Source organism: Macaca fascicularis, chromosome 9, assembly GCF_037993035.2.
Source record: "Macaca fascicularis isolate 582-1 chromosome 9, T2T-MFA8v1.1".
NCBI classification, from domain to species: domain Eukaryota; kingdom Metazoa; phylum Chordata; class Mammalia; order Primates; family Cercopithecidae; genus Macaca; species Macaca fascicularis.
The window spans coordinates 68,520,638-68,538,230 of record NC_088383.1 but is presented as its reverse complement, the minus strand read 5'-3'; the positions used below and the strand labels follow the sequence as shown (position 1 = coordinate 68,538,230).

The 17,593-nt window shown below is 50.3% G+C and overlaps 2 protein-coding genes across 7 annotated transcripts in view; one reads left to right on the top strand and one right to left on the bottom strand.

Annotated features, from left to right (window-relative positions):
- Positions 1 to 15,252, bottom strand: part of DLG5 (discs large MAGUK scaffold protein 5) — a 148,804-nt gene extending 133,552 nt beyond the window's left edge. For 4 of the 6 annotated variants that reach the window (XM_005565351.3, XM_015456127.3, XM_045400021.2 and 1 more), the window contains exon 1: positions 205 to 748. In XM_005565351.3, coding sequence (XP_005565408.2) covers positions 205 to 508 — 304 coding nt within the window. In that variant the 5' untranslated portion in view covers positions 509 to 748. Of the gene's footprint in view, positions 1 to 204; positions 749 to 14,966 lie in introns of those variants that run through there. The other 2 variants (XM_015456126.3, XM_074001713.1) reach the window with 1 other exon arrangement.
- Positions 374 to 3,841, top strand: LOC141407681 (uncharacterized). The gene has a single exon (XM_074001714.1). It carries the CDS (start codon positions 632 to 634, stop codon positions 1,370 to 1,372), a length of 741 nt encoding a protein of 246 aa, XP_073857815.1. The 5' UTR covers positions 374 to 631; the 3' UTR covers positions 1,373 to 3,841.
- Positions 15,253 to 17,593: the final 2,341 nt, after the last annotated feature.

Here is a 17,593-nt window from a genome sequence, read left to right as displayed (position 1 = left end):
TTGTTCACAGCGAACGGCGGGACTTGGGGAGGCGGCGGGACTTTGGGGTCCGCGCACCGCCGCCTCCCCAGCTGGGCTAGAGGAACGAGTCCACCAAGGCCATCGCCAGGTGGAGCGGCGGCCCCGGCGAGGTCCCCCTCCGCCAGCAGGAGGGAGAAGCGGAGGGCGCGTCCCAGAGGCGGGGGTCGAGGGTCTGCCACTCACCCGCTCCTTCCGCGGGCTGCGGCGGCCCGACGACGCCGTTCAGGTAGAGAATGGGCAGCAGGTGAGGCTGCGTCTTCTCCAGCGCCGCCCGCAGGTCCTGGAAGTGGTCCCGCTCCTTGGCCAGGAGCAGCTTGAGCAGCAGCTCCGCCTTGGCGCCTCCCGCCTCCTCGTCCAGCTGCCGCCGCTCGCCGGGACTGAGCGCTCCCGCGGCCTCGAGCAGCCCGAGCACGGCTTCCACCTCCGTCATGGCCTGGGCCAGGCTCTGCTGACACTGGGCGAGCAGCTCCCGGCGCTGGGGCTCCATGGTGGCGGGCTGCGCCGCCCCGCCCCGCCGGACGCCTCCCGGGCCCCCCGAGGCCGGCGGGCGGGCGGGCGAGCGCCTCGGCAGCAGCCCTAGCGCGCCGGGAGCCGCGAGGCGGCGGGAGCCATGGGCTGGGGCCGGGGCCTGGGCGGGCTGGGGGCCCGGGGCGGCGGGCGGCGCTCAGCAGCGGCCGCCTCCCGGGCTCCGGAGCGCAGCCATGTTGGCTGCCGCGGCGGCGGGACTGGAAGAGGAGGAGGAGGAGACGCAGGAGGAGAAGGAGGAGGCGGAGGTGGGGACGGCGGCCGGGGCGCGCCCCGAGGCCGGGCTCCAGCCGGGCATGCTCCCCCTCCCCCTCAGCCTCCGCGCGCGCCGCCCGCCCCGCGAGAAAACTCGCCCCGAAAGCCGGGCCGCGCGCCGCCCCCGGAGCGAGACTACAACTCCCGGGAGAAAGTCGCCTGGGCAGTGTTCCCCGGGCCCCCGACGGCTCCGACCCGGCTCGGAGGCTGCCTCGGCCCCCGTGCACCCCGGCCCGGTTCACCGGGGCCCCGCAGCCGCCGTCCGCTCCGCCATAGCCCCAGCCCCGCCGCCGCCGGCCGGTCCCTCCTCTCTCCCCTCCCCAGGCCGTCCCTCCGGGAGGTGGCAGCAGCGGAGGAGGGGACGGGCGGAGGGGGGGACGGGCGGAGGGGAGGGGTCCCCGCCCCCGGCCCGCCCGCTAGGCGGGGACGCGGCGCCGGCTGGTTCCCGGTCCCCCGAGGCCCAGGCGCAGCCGGAGGTGGGGGACGCGGAGTCAGGCCGGGCACGCGGCCAGCCCACAAGCTGCTGGAGACCCCCTCATACAAATCTTGCCCCCAATCCAGTGGGTCCTAAACTGAGAACTCCAAATTAAAGCCTGGAGACGAATGGTGGGGAAGGTTTCCCCTAAATTTGGACATCTCCAGATTACCACCTCCGCCGAATCCATGAGGCTTTTCCTCTCCAAGGAGCACCTAAGTGGAGAATTTCCCAATAAAATCGCCTCAACTGCGGTAAATAGGCTGTTCCCCGCGCCAGCATTTGAGAAGAGCTGCTCCCAAAGTCTAAAGGAGTTGGGATGTTGGCAGGAGGGTGTGTCGCTGGATGAGGAAGAGAAAGGTGGGCATCTGCGGTGCAGTCCTTGGTCTTTCTGGCAAGTGGGGCGCTCTCCCCCTAAATGTCTCAGAGGGAGACAAATCAGCGGACTACCTTGCTTCCTTTGATGACCTGGAAAGGGCCTGCAGTCCCCCTTAAAGCCCAAGAATGTCTCCTCTTCCACGACAGCCCAGCCGTTTGTGGACACATACTGCTTACCTCCCTGACTGCAGGACAAGGTCCTTCAAAGCTAGAACCCTGACTGCGCTCAGTGACCCCGCAGTGCTCCTCTGTCCATTTCAAACATCTGCGATGGAATGAGTGGATCTCGCTGGGGGTTGGGGCCACTTTGTCTACCCACACTGCCAGTCCCAGCCACATGCCTCCCCTCTTCCCTGAAAAAGCAACGTCTTCTTAGTCTGCTTCTTCAAGGGGAGAAGTCGTTTTTATTTATGGAAACGAACTCATTATATGGTAGAAAGAACAAGAGTATCAGAATTTGCACTTTGGATTTGGACTCCCCTCTGAGCAGCTGCACAAGGTGGAACAAAGCAATAACCCTTGCCGATGTGTTTTGTCCTCAGGAGAAATGGTGGAGGGAGAATGTATTAGATGAGGGGTTCTTAGCCTTGGCTTCATGAATAAGCTTAAGGATGTCAATGAAGCTTTTGACATGATCTCAACTTTTTTGTGAACATTTATGTATTTTACTGGGAAGAGGTCCATAGAGTTATCAAGTTCTTTAAGGCCTCCAGAGGGACCCCAATATGGCAGAACTGAACTATTTAAAGATACCTTCCTGCTCCGGTAGTCTGACCCTCTATGGCTAAGCAAGGTTTTAAGGGAGTGGAAGGCTGGCCATTGCACAGCATCAGGGTTCCAGACAGGCTCCCTGACTCTTCCCTCCCACTCCTGCTCCTGAGATACAGTTCTTCTTTCTGGCTGCCAGTTCCCTTTGGGCAACTCCAGAGCTTAAATCATCTGCAAGGCAGTCACCTTTCAGGCACCTTTCACCTGGCACTTGTATTCTTAGCTGGATGAACTAGAAAGCTAGGTGAAGGAAGGAAGGCGAAAGTAGAGGAAGGGGAAAAGAGGAAAAGTTGGGGACTAATTTGGCTTATGATTAGAAGCATATTTTTTAGCCAGGTGAAGTGGCTCACACCTGTAATCCCAGCACTTTGGGAGGCTGAGGTAGGCGGATTGCCTGTGCTCAGGAGTTGGAGACCAGCCTGGCCAACATGGTAAAACCCTGTCTCTACCAAAAATATAAAAATTTAGCCAGGCATGATGGTGCATGCCTGTAATCCCAGCTATTCGGGAGGCTGAGGCAGGAGAATTGCTTGAACTCGGGAGGTGGAGGTTGCAGTGAGCTGAGACTGCACCACTGCACTCCAGCCTGGGTGACAGAGCAAGACTCCGTCTCAAAAAACAAACAAACAAACAAACAAAAAAACATATTTTTTAAGACAGAGTCTCTCTCTTTCACCCAGGCTGGATTGCAATGAGGCAAACACAGCTCACTGCAGCCTCAATATCTTGGGCTCGGGCAACTATCCTGCCTCAGCCTCCCAAGTAGCTGGGACCATAGGTGCTTGACACCACACCTGGCTAATTTTTCTAATATTTTGTAGACACAGGGTCTTGCCACATTGTCCAGGCTGGTCTTGAACTCCTGGGCTCAAGTTATCCTCCCACCTTGGTCCCCCAAAGTTCTGGGATTACAGATGTTAGTCACCACCTGGACCAATTTTAGGATTCCTTTAGCCAGTGACCTTGGTGTGACCTTGTACTTCTGCAGCATTTTATACCTTCTGGGGCACACCCTTGTAGTGGCTTGAATTGTGTTTCCCCAAAAGATATGTTCAAGTCCTAACTCCCAGTACCTGTGAATGTGACTTATTTAGAATAGGGTCTTTGCAGATGTAATCAAGTTCACATGAGGTCATACTGGATTAGGGCAGGTCCTCATCCGGTGACTGGTGTTCTTATTAGAATAGGGAAATTTGGATTCAGAGACACAGAGAAAATGCCACGTGAAGATGGATCAGAGACTGAAATGATGCGGCCACAAGCCGAGGAATGTGAAGAATGGGTGGCCACCACCAGAAGCTAGGGGAGACGCCGGCACAGATTCTCCCTGAGAGCCTCCAGAAGAAACCAACCCTGCAACACCTGGATTTCAGACTTCTGACCTTCAGAAGTGTGAGCCAATAAAACAACTGCAGTGGAGTCAGTGGTTCTTGTTTTAAGCCACCCAGTTTGTGGTCATTGGTTATGGCAGTCCTAAGAAACTCAAACTCGAATCATCACAGTGGGGAGGTGAGAAGGACAAAGACTGGGGTCTTTATTTTACAAATCACCCTATCACTTCACTCTGCTGCTGCCTAAGGACATCTCTGTAGATTTACTCACCTTTCCTACTTTCTTCCAGTCTTAGAAAAAGAGAGCTGCTCGTCTTTGAGGAGAGCCCTTCCATGCTCTGGATATAATCTGTGTATCCCTCTCCTCCCCCCGACACATGCGCTCACATACAGTGGGCTTCTGCTTTGGTTTGGGCCCCTTCTCATTTGTCAAAAACAGGTTTGAGTCTCCTCATTCTCAAGGGTCCTCCCTTTCCTCTCACGTCTCCTGCAGAAACAATCATTGCTTGACATTGGGACCTCCACATCTCATAGACTGCCTACTGCTTGGTTGGTGCTTTACAATCAGCTTCTTTTTTTTTTAATTTTTTTTTAATTCTTGCATTTGTTTGCTTTTTTTAAAATTTATTTTATTTGTTTTTCTGGAGACAGAGTCTCACTTTGTCACCCAGGCTGGAGTGCAGTGGCGTGATTTCAGCTCACTGCAACCTCCACCTCCCGGGTTCAAGCGATTCTCCTGCCTCAGCCTCCCGAGTAGCTGGAACTACAGGTGCATGCCACTATGCCCAGCTAATTTTTGTATTTTTAGTAGAGATGGGGTTTCGCCATGTTGGCCAAGCTGGTCTCGAACTCCTGACCTCAGGTGATCCACCCACCTTGGCCTCCCAAAGTACTGGGATTACAGGCATGAGCCACTGTACCCAGCCTATTTATTTATTTTATTTATCTATTGGAGACAGGGTCTTGCTCTGTCACCCAGGCTGGAGTGCAGTGGGCTCACTGTAACCTCTGCCTCCCAGGCTCAAGTGATTCTCCTGCCTCAGCCTCCTGAGTAGCTGGGATTACAGGTGTGTATGACCACACCTAGCTACATTTTTTTTTTTTTTTTTTTGAGACGGAGTTTCACTCTTGTTGCCCAGGTTGGAGTGCAATGGCATGATCTTGGCTCACTGCAACCTCCACCTCCCAAGTTCAAGCTATTCTCCTGCTTCAGCCTCCTCAGTAGCTGGGATTACAGGCATGCACCACCACACCCGGCTAATTTTGTAATTTTAGTAGAGACAGGGTTTCTCCATGTTGGTCAGGCTGGTCTTGAACTCCCGACCTCAGGTGATCTGCCCTCCTTAGCCTCCCAAAGTGCTGGGATTATAGGTGTGAGCCACCACTGCTGGCCTTAATTTTTGTATTTTTAGTAGAAACATGGTTTCACCATGTTGGCCAAGCTGGTCTTGAACTCCTAGCCTCAAGAGATCCACCTCTTGGGCCTCCCACAGTGCTGGATTACAGGCATAAGCCACTGTGTCCTGCCCTATTTATTTATTTTTAGAGATAGATTCTTACTCTGTCTCCCAGTCTGGAGTGCTGTGGCACCATCATACCTCACTACAGCCTCCAACTCCTCAAGTGATCCTCCCACCTCAGCCTCCCAAGTAGCTGAGACTGCAGACACCATCATCATACCTAGGTATTTTTTAATTTTTATTTTTATTTATTTATTTATTTATTTTGAGACAGAGTCTTGCTCTGTCACCCAGGCTGGAGTACAGTTGCACAATCTCAGCTCACTGCAAGTTCCATCTCCCGGGTTCACACCATTCTCCTGCCTCAGCCTCCCAAGTAGCTAGGACAACAGGCGCCTGCCACCACGCCCGGCTAATTTTTTGTATTTTTAGTAGAGACGGGGTTTCACCATGTTAGCCAGGATGGTCTCGATCTCCTACCTCATGATCCACCCGCCTCGGCCTCCCATAGTGCTGGGATACAGGCGTAAGCCACCGCGCTTGGCCTATTTTTATTTTTGTAGAGACAGTCCTGTTATATTGCCCAGGCTAGGCTCAAACTCCTGGCCTCAAGCTATCCTCCTGCCTTGGCCTCCCAAAGTGCTGGGATTACAGACATGAGCCACCATGCCCCGCCTATAATCAGGCTTTTGAGCACAACTCCCCATAGAAAACTGTTGTCTCCCATCCTGATGCCACCTCCAGGCCTTTCCTTCATACCTCCTCTACTGTCAACTCTGCTGGGCTTCATCCACTGGGGACATCTTGTTGCCCCACCTTCCTCTCCCTCCCGCCTGGCTCCTTTCTCTCTAGGGTTGACTCTTCAATCCTCTTCTGTCCCCATGCTCCTTCCCTCCTGCAGGGGAGCTGGACGGAAATGAGCTCAGTGCCCAGCTCGGACACTCACTGGCTGTGTGTCCTGGGGCTAGGTACTATACTTCCTGGAGCATCAATTTCTGCATCTCTAAAGTGGCAATAAATATCACCCTTTGGTAGGGTTATTAGGAGAATTAAATGCTAGGACTTATACAAAGCCCTCCACAATGCCTGGTGTCTGGCAGGCATATAAACTCCCTAATGTTAGAGCAGGCAACTCCTGTAGGTCAGAATGCCTGATTGAAATGCCGGCTTGGCAACTTACAAGCTGAGTAATGTTGGGTAAACCTCCAATTGCCTCGCTTTCCTCCTGTGTGAAATAGGGATGTCAATAATAGTATCAAAGGAACTAGTGCTCAATCCATGGTAAGTACCATTGTTCTTTTGGCTTCCCTCTGAGAAGAAAGGCTCCACAGCATGTAGCAACAGGTTTTGAACAGATGTTTTTAGTTTCATGAATGAATGGTTGTGGACTCTAGCTGAAAGATTTCCATTTAGCATGTCTTCAGATAGCGAGGGCAGGGGCCCCCAGGACCTTGTTCTCTGCCATATCTCCATAGCACTGTACCAGGCATGTGGTAGGTGCTCAATAGATAGTCTTTTTAATTAACAGGTGAACATATGAATGAATGAATAAACTAAAGAGCTTTGCATTGAGGCCCTACTTCAAAATAATATCAATTAAAAATGGGAAGATGGGGAAGGAAAGCGCCTCAAAAAGGAGAAGTGGCTGGGCGCCATGGCTCACACCTGTAATCCCAGCACTTTGGAAGGCTGAGGCGGGATTGCTTGAGCCCAGAAGTTTGAGACCAGCCTGAGCAACATAGTGAGACCAGTGTCTATAAAAAATTAAAAAAGAGAAGCATCAGAAGCCAAATGAGAGAAGGTCACAAATTCTCCCTGGTGCCGCAGGAAAGGGGTGGCAGGTTGGGAACTTCATGCATGGACCATGAACTCTGCCCACTGCAGAGTGGCCACTGCTGGGATGCTAAGCACCAGGAGCTCCACCCTGTCTTGCTTTGACCTACTGACAAACTTGGCTACCAGGCCACACTGCTCTTCCCAGCTGCTCAGGTGACTAAGGAGGATTACTTGAACCCAAGTTCGAGGCCAAATGGGGTAACACAGTGAGACTCTGCCTCTAAAATATTTTCTTTGGGTAATGAAAAAGAAAAAAGATACCCTTGCTCAGAAATTCAGACCTAAACTGATGGCACCAAGGCAAATATAGCCCTGAGGGCACAGCCCCTCAAGCCTTCTGCAAGCACAGTGCTGTCTGGGAGCATTAACTCTTTGAGCCCATTCTTCACATTTCAGCTTAGATGTTAACCTGCTTTAGGAAGCCATACATGCCTTACCAATCTCCTTGAAAAGGGTTTGGTATCTCTGCTACATGCTCTCATTGCAACTTTTTACTCCATTTATTAAGGTTTATCAGCGTGTTTTTTTTTTTTTTCTTTTTAATTTTTGGTTTTTTGGTTTTTTTTGAAATGGAGTCTCGCTCTTGTTCCGCAGGCTGGAGTGCAATGGCGCCATCTCAGCTCACTGCAACCTCCGCCTCCTGGGTTCAAGCGATTCTCCTGCTTCCTACCTCAGCCTTCCAAGTACCTGGGATTACAGGTGCCCACCACCACACTCAGCTAATTTTTGTTTTTTTTAGTACAGGTGGGGTTTCACCCTGTTGGCCAGCTAGTCTCAAAACTCCTGACTTCAGGTGATCCACCCACCTCAGCCTCCCAAAAGTGCTGGGATTACAGGTGTGAGCCACTGTGCCCGGTTTATCAGCGTAATCCCAGCTACTTGGGAGGCTGAGGCAGGAGAATTGCTTGAACCTGAGGGGAGGAGGTTGCAGTGAGGAGAGATCATGTCACTGCACTCCAGCCCGGGCGACAGAGTGAGACTCTGTCTTAAAAGAAAAAAAAAAAAAATTATGTTTGTTTTCTATATTCCTGTGATAAACAGAATATCTCCCCTTCCAAGCTCCCAAAAGGCAACCATGCTCCAGTCCCTGGAACCTGTGAAGATGTTTTGTTATATGGCTACAGGGACTTAACAGATGTTATTAAAGTTCTGGACTTTAAAATAGGAAGAGTAGGTCGGGCTCGGTGGCTCACGCCTGTAATCCTAGCACTTTGGGAGGCTGAAGTAGGTGGACCACCTGAGGTCAGGAGTTCAAGACCAGCCTGGCCAACGTGGTGAAACCCCATGTCTACTAAAAATACAAAAATTAGCTGGGCATGGTGGCACGTGCCTGTAATCCCAGCTACTTGGGAGGCTGAGGCAGGAGAATTGCTTGAACCTGGGAGGCAGAGGTTGCAGTGAGCTGAGATCGTACCACTGCACTCCAGCCTGGGTGACAGAGCGAGACTCTGTCTCCAAGAAAATAAAAATAAAAATAAAATAAAATAAAATAAAAAAGGGCAAGTAGGCTGGGCATGGTGGCTCACACCTGTAATCCCAGCACTTTGGGAGGCCGAGGTGGGTGGATCACCTGAGGTCAGGAGTTTGAGACCAGCCTGGCCAACATGGAGAAACCCCCGTCTCTACTAAAATTACAAAATTATCCGAGTATGGTGGTGCATGCCTGTAATCCCAGCTACTTGGGAGGCTGAGGCAGGAGAATCACTTGAACCTGGGAGGTGGAGGTTGCAGTGAGCCAAGATCACGCCATTGTTCTCCAGCCTGGGCAATAAGAGTGAAACTCCATCTCAAAAAAAGAAAGAAAAAAAAGGAAAAAATAAATAAAATAAAATAGGGAGAGTATCCTCAAGTATCCAGGCAGGCACAATCTAATCTGATCATGTGAGCTCTTAAAAGCAGAGAATTTCCTCCACCTGGAGGCAGTAGAAAGGGAAGTGAGAGAGATTCCAAGCATGAGAAGGATCTGACTGGTCACTCCTGGCTCTGAGATGGAGGGGCCCACGTGCAAGGAGCTAAGAGTGGTCCCCAGCTGACAGCCAGCAAGGAGCCAGGAACCTCACTCTTACAATCACAAGGAACTGGATTCTGGCAACAACTGAATGAGCTTGGAAGTGGATTCTTCCCAGAGCCCTGGGTAAGATCCCAGCAGCTACTACCTTGATATCAGCCCTATGAAAGCCTGAGCAGAGAAACCTGCCAAGCTGACCTGGACCTGTGATCTACAGAGCTGTGAAATACTAAATGTTCTGGTTTTTTGTTTGTTTGTGTTTTGAGACGGAGTCTCACTCTGTCGCCCAGGCTGGAGTGCAGTGGCCTGATCTAGGCTCACTGCAAGCTCTGCCTCCCGGGTTCATGCCATTCTCCTGCCTCAGGCTTCCAAGTAGCTAGGAGTATAGGCGGCCACTACCATGCCTGGCTAATTTTTTGTATTTTTAGTAGAGACAGGGTTTCACCGTGTTAGCCAGGATGGTCTTGATCTCCTGACCTCCTGATCCACTGGCCTCGGCCTCCCAAAGTGCTGGGATTACAGGCGTGAGCCACCACACCTGGCCTTAAATGGGTGCTGTTCTAAGGCTCTAAGTTGGTGGGATTTTGTTATGGCATTAGAAGACTAACAATCCCCAGTGAGCTAAGAGCTCTGTGGGAGCAGAAGGGACATCGACTTATTATTGTACCCTCTGTACCTACCTGCCTAGATACTGCCTAGGACACTGCCCTAGGCACTCAAAAACACCCTGTGATAGGAAGAATGGAAATCTACCCTTCCACCAGGCTTTGCTTTTGGAGAAGTTATCTATGGCAGAATCCATTATTCCACCAGTGACTGGAGGGAACAGGAACATTTTCAAATAAAGACACTGGATACAGGGCTTTCTCTGCAGGCTAAGTGAGCAGAGGCCCCAGGGGCCTCTGGCCTTGGATTTTATGTTCTAATGGATAAGCGACAGCTGTTCCCTGGAGAAACAGATCCTGGCGCTCTGCTCTGAGTGTGCAGCTCCTTTGGAAGTACACAAGGCTGCCAACAAGAGCATGTGTACTTGTGTGTGCCTGTTAGTGCATGCATGTGCACACCTGAGTGTCCATGCACTCACATTGACAAGAGTGTGAGGGCACTGTGAGCAGGGGAGGAACCATTTCCAGGTGCCTGTGGGTGTCTGTGAGTGCAAACTGCACAAGTATGAGTCTGAACACATGGATGTGTGTGAGCAGAGGAGCAGTACTTTCTAGGACGGGTTTCCTGTCCCACATGGGAAATTGCACGTGGCCCAACATCCGAGATGCAACATTTAAAAGGATTTCCTTGCAGAGTTTCTTAAAAGAATTAACTCCCCCAGGATGCTGAAAATGGAATTCTATTTAGGAAAATGCCATATTGTACACACCTTTTTAGGAATGCTGTATCTATGAAATGAACTATGCCTGTTTGTTAAAAATTACCTCCAACTTGGCTCTTGGTAGCTTCTCAAATCAGGAAGACATTTTTCTTCCAGACTGCTTTTGTTCTTAGTTCAGTAATGGCCCAGAGGCAAATATCCTAGGATTTTAAAACAGGGAATCTGACCAGGCGTGGTGGCTCACACCTGTAATCCCAGCACTTTGGGAGTCCAAGGCGGTCGGATCACGAGGTCAGGAGATCGAGACCACCCTGGCCAACATAGTGAAACCCCATTTCTACCAAAAATACAAAAATTAGCCGGGCGTGGTGGCGCATGCCTATAATCCCACCAGCTACTCGGGAGGCTGAGGCAGGAGAATCATTTGAATCAGGAAGTTGGAGGTTGCAGTGAGCCAAGATCGGGCCACAGCACTCTAGCCTGGGGACAGAGCAAGACAGGGAATCTGAGTGAGGCCCAGACCTAGTCATGAATCTTGCCCAGATACCGAGGACAAGGCAAGATTCTGAGATGAGAGATTCAAAGCATTTGAGAACCTCAGATTAATCCTTAGAAAGGACTAATGAATTATTAATGATGAAATAAATAAAAATACTATTTATTAAGTGCGTACTGTGTGCCAAGTTCTTGGCTAAGCCCTAGGGCTAACTAACCTCACTTTGCAAATGAAGAGCTAAGAAGTTGCTTGCCCAAAACCACACATCATTTATTGTCAAAACTAGAGTGGGAATTCAAGTTTATCGCCTAAATTCTTTGCAGAAACCCTGCAAGGCCTATGCCCTAGCTCCTCAGCCGTCATCCTCCTTCCCTGTTAAAACACTCCTATGGTGTGTCTCTTTTACAGGAACCAGTTTGAAGTCACAGCTGGAAAGGATCTGACACTCTGTGATAACATCATCCTGGTTACTTCTCCCAAACGATTGACAATTTAACCTGAGGCCTGAACAGCCTTCTCGGTGAACCCCAGTGGGCCAAGCAGATTATCTCCCGGTCAGCCTAGTCTTCCAATGCACAATGCCTCATGCATTGTTGGAGTCACCTCTTCAGAACAACATACCACTCCCTCAACTCCTCAAAAGTCTCCACTAGCTCCCCATTGCCTGCAGGGCATCCAAAACTTGCTGTCTTCTAACTCATCTCCTATTGCTTCGCCCAATACTCCAGCTACTGACCCTCTCCGTCCTCCACCAATACAATGTGCGCCTTCTCCCCCAGGGCCCACTTCTGCCTCCTCTTTGCCTGTCCAAACTCCTCTCATTCTCTAGGGCAGGAATCTCCTGCTGACCTTGCCTTTCCCTCCCCGAAGTCCTGATGCCTCTTCCTCTTTTGCCATTATCTATTGCCTTGCATCATTCATAAGTTTGGCCTGGGATGTCTTTGCCTCCCAAACATACTAGGGACAGGGACCTTATGCTGTTATTTTTCTCATATCCTTCACAGTGCATATGACAGAGGAAGGTATTTCTGAAGCATATACCTGAAATACCTTCAGAAATACCTGAAAATTGAAAAACCCAAGGCAAGGGAAAGTGTGCCAAGGGGAGCTCACATCTTTCTGTCCTTTAGGTCTCAGTTTAAAGGTTATTTCTGCATATCCCCACTTTGTTCCCACCTCCCCTACAAATGACCAAAATTGGATTCTATGAGCAGTCATTTTTCTTCCCGGCATTCATCACGTTTTATACTTTTTTTTTTTTTTTTTTTTTCCCGAGACGGAGTTTCGCTCTTGTTGCCCAGGCTGGAGTGCAATGGCACGATCTTGACTCACTGCAACCTCCACCTCCTGGGTTCAAGTGATTCTCCTGCCTCAGCCTCCTGAGTAGCTGGGATTACAGGTGCACCCAGCTAATTTTTTTTGTATTTTTTTTAGTAGAGATGGGATTTCACCACATTGGCCAGTCTGGTCTCAAACTCCTGACCTCAAGTGATCTGCCTGCCTCAGCCTCCTGAAGTGCTGGGATTAGAGGCATGAGCCACGGCGCCTGGCCACATTTTATACTACTTTTATGTTACTCTGTGTTTGCTGACTGCTTCCTGCTAGACTCTAAGCTCCACAGAACACCTGTTCAGTTCACCTCTATATCCCCAGTATCTAGCTTGATACACAATAGGGGCTCAAAACTATTGGTAGAGGCAGGGCGTGGTGGCTCATGCCTGTAATCGCAACACTTTGGGAGGCCAAGGAGCGACGATCACTTGACCCCAGGAGTTTGAGACCAGCCTGGGCAACATAGAGAGACCCTGTCTCTACAAAAAGTAAAAAGAAATTATGCTGGGCGTGGTCCCAGCTACTTGGGAGGCTGAGATCGGAGAATCACTTGAGCCCAGGAGGTCGAGGTTGCAGTGAGCTATGATTGTGCCACTGCACTCCAGCCTGGGTGACAGAGCAAGACCCTGTCTCAAAAAATAAAAACAAACAAACAAAAACCTCACCTACTTGTTGGAAGAATGAATTAGGGAGGGAGAGGAGATTACTTGTTTTGGGTACTTGTAATTGTCCTCAGGAACTCTCCATAAGAACACTTCCATTTTTCAGTCTAGACCAGGGAGTCAGATCTGAGAGGACCAGTATATCTAGAGTAAATACAACCCCAGCCACAAAGCAAATCGAAGCAGTCCCCCTTTCCTGAGCACTAAGTATGTTCCAGGCACTGTACTGAGTGCTTTGCCCACAGGCCCCAGTTAATCTTCATCACATCCATAGGCAGTAAGCATTAGCTCCATCATACAGATGAGGGATCTGAAGCTGTGCATTGCCACCCCTCCCAGCCTTTCTATTGTGTGTGGTTCCCATCTTGTAGGGGAAGAAAATCTCAGGAGTGGCTGAGAAGTCCCAGAAGAACTTTTTGTACATGCATCAAAACTGCCCCTGCCAGGCTGGGTGCAGTGGCTCACGCCTGTAATCACAGCACTTTGGGAAGGGGGCAGATCACCTGAGGTCAGGAGTTCCAGACCAGCCTGACCAACATGGTAAAACCCCGTCCCCACTAAAAATACAAAATTAGTCAGGTGTGGTGGTGCATGCCTGTAATCCCAGCTACTCGGGAGGCTGAGACAGGATAATCACTTGAACCCAGGAGGCGGAGGTTGCAGTGAGCCGAGATCGTGCCATTGTACTCCAGCCTGGGCAACAAGAGTGAAACTCCGTCTCAAAACAAAACCAAAAAACAAAAACTGCCCCTGCCTTCCAAGAAAGGAAAACCAGCTCCTGGGGAATAAGCCAGAAATCCACAGTGGCCCTGCCTGCCCTGCTGGTGGGTGCAGGCACGTGGAAACCAGATGCAAAGGGGGCCCATGGGCCCAATCAGACTCTTGGACGTGACGAGAATGCCCTGAAGCATTCCACAGCATTCAGAGTCCCTTTCACCCACACCTTCTCTATTGTTCCTCCTCTTCTCTGTGTAGCCATAGCAGTACCACCATTCCACACTGAGGCTCAGAGAAGCAAGTCAGCCTGCTCAGGATCATGAAGCTGGAAAGTGATGAAATCAACCACCTTAAAACAACTCCCCACAGGTGTGGGTAAGGCTGACCCCCTTTAAGCAAACCTCCTTTGTGTCGAAGCAGCAGCTGGAGAAACAACTGCCAGATGGAACACTGGCCTTCAGTTTCCAGCTGGGAGCCATCCAGCTCTATGCAGCTTTACTGGAGGAGTTCCTTGGAGGAAAAGCTCCTCCATGGGAAGCCTCGTTTAAGCAAACATGGTCACACGAGGTGTTGCAGCAGCAGCAGGCCACCGCAGAGATAGTTGCTTGGGTGCAGGGCCATGAAGACCTCTGAGACTGAACATACAAATAGGCAATGGCCAGACTATATTTAAAAATAGACTCCAACCCACAACCTGTAGCAACCAATTCAGAAAGCCAACCCACCACTGGCAACCAAGTCCAGGAAGCCAAACAACCCCTGCAGCAATCAGCCCAAAATGGCCAGAACTTGACCAACAACATCCTAATTTTTGCCCCAGTGTGCAACATAGGACCAACTGAAGGAAGCCAGATATGCTCCCCTAACCAGTTACATAGGATGTCCTGCTTCTAATAAGCCCACCTACAGCTCCCTGATGTCAACAGCCTCCAATCACGGCACACCCAAAGCCTCCCCTTTTCCCACCATAAAGCTTCCTCACTCCCCTGCCCGCCTTTGAGTCCTCTGACAAAGGCAAGTGATGGTAGCTGACTCCCTTGCTATAGCAAGCTCTGAATAAATAGCCTTTGCTCATTTTCATTTGAGTGGGCTTCGTTTGTTTCCATACCTCCCCGTTGCCTGTTTTATGACTTGATTTTCTTATCTGTGAAATGGGATGATAATTCTGGACATAAGTCTTTTGGGAGGAAAATGCCTTGAATTGCAGGGGAGCCCCCGATACATCCCCACTCCCTGGGTCACTTCTGATCTCAGTTCAGCTGCCACATAACCCACCTCCCTCTTTTTCTGAGCATAACTGGGCACATCTACATGTCCAGTTCCTTCATTTTTTCAGGGGAGGACCCTGAATCCAAGCAGGAAAATGCTGACTTACCCGAGGTCTTCTCCTCCAGAGGTTTTTAATGACCCAGTCTTGCTCCCTGGTTTCCTCCCTCCTGACTGCCCAGGAAAGCAAGCACATGAGCCTTTTCAGCCACTCCGCAGGGTCTGACTTCAATCTATGGTAAAACTGAAGAGGCTAAAGGAGGAAAAATGCACACAGGAGTGAGTTACTAGGCACCACAGAAGCTTCCCAACCAGGAAAGGCCAGTTGTGGCCTGCATACAGAGCTCTGCCCTCCATAGGGAGGTTTTTCTTCCTTGGTTTCAGGGAGCATAAGCCCCACCCAGGTTTTCTGAGCCTCTTTTATTCAGGGAGGCTGACTGGCTCTAGAAGAGTCCCTTCTCCCTTCCTGAGGTTGTCTCCACCCAAGCCTGGCTCCACCTTCTCGCTGCAAGACAAAAGCAAAGGGGATCACAAATCACAGTACTCACCATTCTAGTAGTAGTGTGCCATACACGATATTAACTACTTTTCATATATAGACTCTTTCAGTCTTCAGAACAGCCCTCTGATACATATAGGTACCATTATTAGCATGTCCATTTAACAATGGGGAAACAGGCCGGGCGCAGTGGCTCAAGCCTGTAATCCCAGCACTTTGGGAGGCCGAGACGGGCAGATCACGAGGTCAGGAGATCGAGACCATCCTGGGTAACACAGTGAAACCCCGTCTCTACTAAAAATACAAAAACTTAGCCGGGCGAGGTGGCAGGCGCCTGTAGTCCCAGCTACTCGGGAGGCTGAGGCAGGAGAATGGCGTGAACCCGGGAGGCGGAGCTTGCAGTGAGCTGAGATCCGGCCACTGCACTCCAGCCTGGGTGACAGAGCGAGACTCCGTCTCAAAAAAAAAAAAAAAAAAAAAAAATGGGGAAACTGAGTCAAGGGAGCATCAGATGATGTGCCCAAAGTCACACAAATAGCAAGTCGAAGAACAGGGATTAAAACCCACGTCCAGAGATGAACTCTCAAACACCTTATGGTACCACTTCAGAATGTTTTCAAATGAACACAAATATGAGTAATAGGACATGGTCAAGCGTAGTGGCTCATGCTTATAATCCCAGCACTTTGGGAGGCCGAGGTAGGAGGATCACTTGAAGCCAGGAGTTGGAGACAAGGCTGGGCAACATAGTGAGACCCTGTCTCTTCAAAAAAATAAAATAAAATAAAATTAGTTAGGCATGGCGGCACACACCTGTAATCCTACAGAGAGGCTGAGGCGCAAGGATCACTTGAGCCTGGGAGTTTGAGGATGAAGTGTGCTGTGATTGTGCCACTGCACTCCAGCCTGGGTGACACAGCCAGGTCCTGTCTCTAAACAATATGAAAAAATCAAATACTAATAGAACAGTATTTTGCATGTTCCAGAGTTGGCAGCAGGATTCATTTACATTTCAGAGAAATGTTGGGTTATTTCTCATTTATTCTTAGTTCATTTGACTTCCACAAACATTCACTGACCCCCAAGAGAGATATTGAGAGATATGAATAAAGCCTTCTCCACCTCAGACCTAGCACTTCCCTGGGAATAAGGAGGCCACTCTGCTAACCCCCAACCCAGTCACTTCAGGGCTTCCCAGATGGTGAAATAGAGTTTACACTCAGAAAAGAGCAGGACACACATATCACCAGACAACACACATAACACTGTAAGGGCTAGTTTTACATCCAGATTCCTGGGCTTCAACGTAGGACAAGAGTCTGAGACACTTTTTTTTTTTTTTTCTGTCACTCAGGCTGGAGTGCAGTGGTGCAGTAATGGCTCACTGCAGCCTTAAATGCCTGGGTTCAAGGAATCCTCCCACCTTACCCTCCTGAGTAGCTAGGATTACAGGCACGCACCACCAAATAGGGCTCATTTTAAAAAATGTTTGTAGAGGCAGGATCTCGCTTTGTTTTCCAGGTTGGTCTCAAACCCCTGGGCTCAAGTGATCCTCTTGCCTCGGCCTCCCAAAATGCTGGGATTACAGGTGTGAGCCACTGCACCACGCCAAATCTAATTTTCTTTTTTTTTTTTTTTTTGAAACAGAGTTTCGTTCTTGTCCAGGCTGGAGCGCAATGGCAAGATCTCGGCTCACTGCAACCTCTGCCCCACCCATCCCCACCCCAGGTTCAAGCAATTCTGCCTCAGCCTCCTGAGTAGCTGGGATTACAGGCAGCTGCCACCACGCCCCGCTAATTTTTGTATTTTTAAATTTATTTTCAGTTTTTTGAGATGGAGTCTCGCTATGTTGCCCAGGCTGGACTGCAGTGGTGCAAACTTGGCTCACTGCAACCTCTGTCTCTCAAGTTCAAGCAATTCTTCTGCTTTGGCCTTCCAAGTAGCTGGGATTACAGGCGCACGCCACCACACTGGCTAATTTTTATATTTTTAGTAGAGATGGGGTTTCGCCATGTTGGCCAGACTGGTCTGGAACTCCTAACCTTGTGATCCGCTTGCCTCGGCCTCCCAAAGTGCTGGGATTATAGGCATGAAGTCAAACTCTGTCTCCAAAAAAAAAAAATTAGGTTTAGGTTTGGCCTGGTGCAGTGGCTCACACCGTGCCCGGCCATAATTTTTGTGTTTTTAGTAGAAACAGGGTTTCACCATGTTGGCCAGGCTGGTCTTGAACTCCTGAC

Bases quoted from the DNA above. Each gene is read 5' to 3' on its own strand.
- LOC141407681 (XM_074001714.1), top strand. From the start codon at position 632: ATGGGCTGGGGCCGGGGCCTGGGCGGGCTGGGGGCCCGGGGCGGCGGG.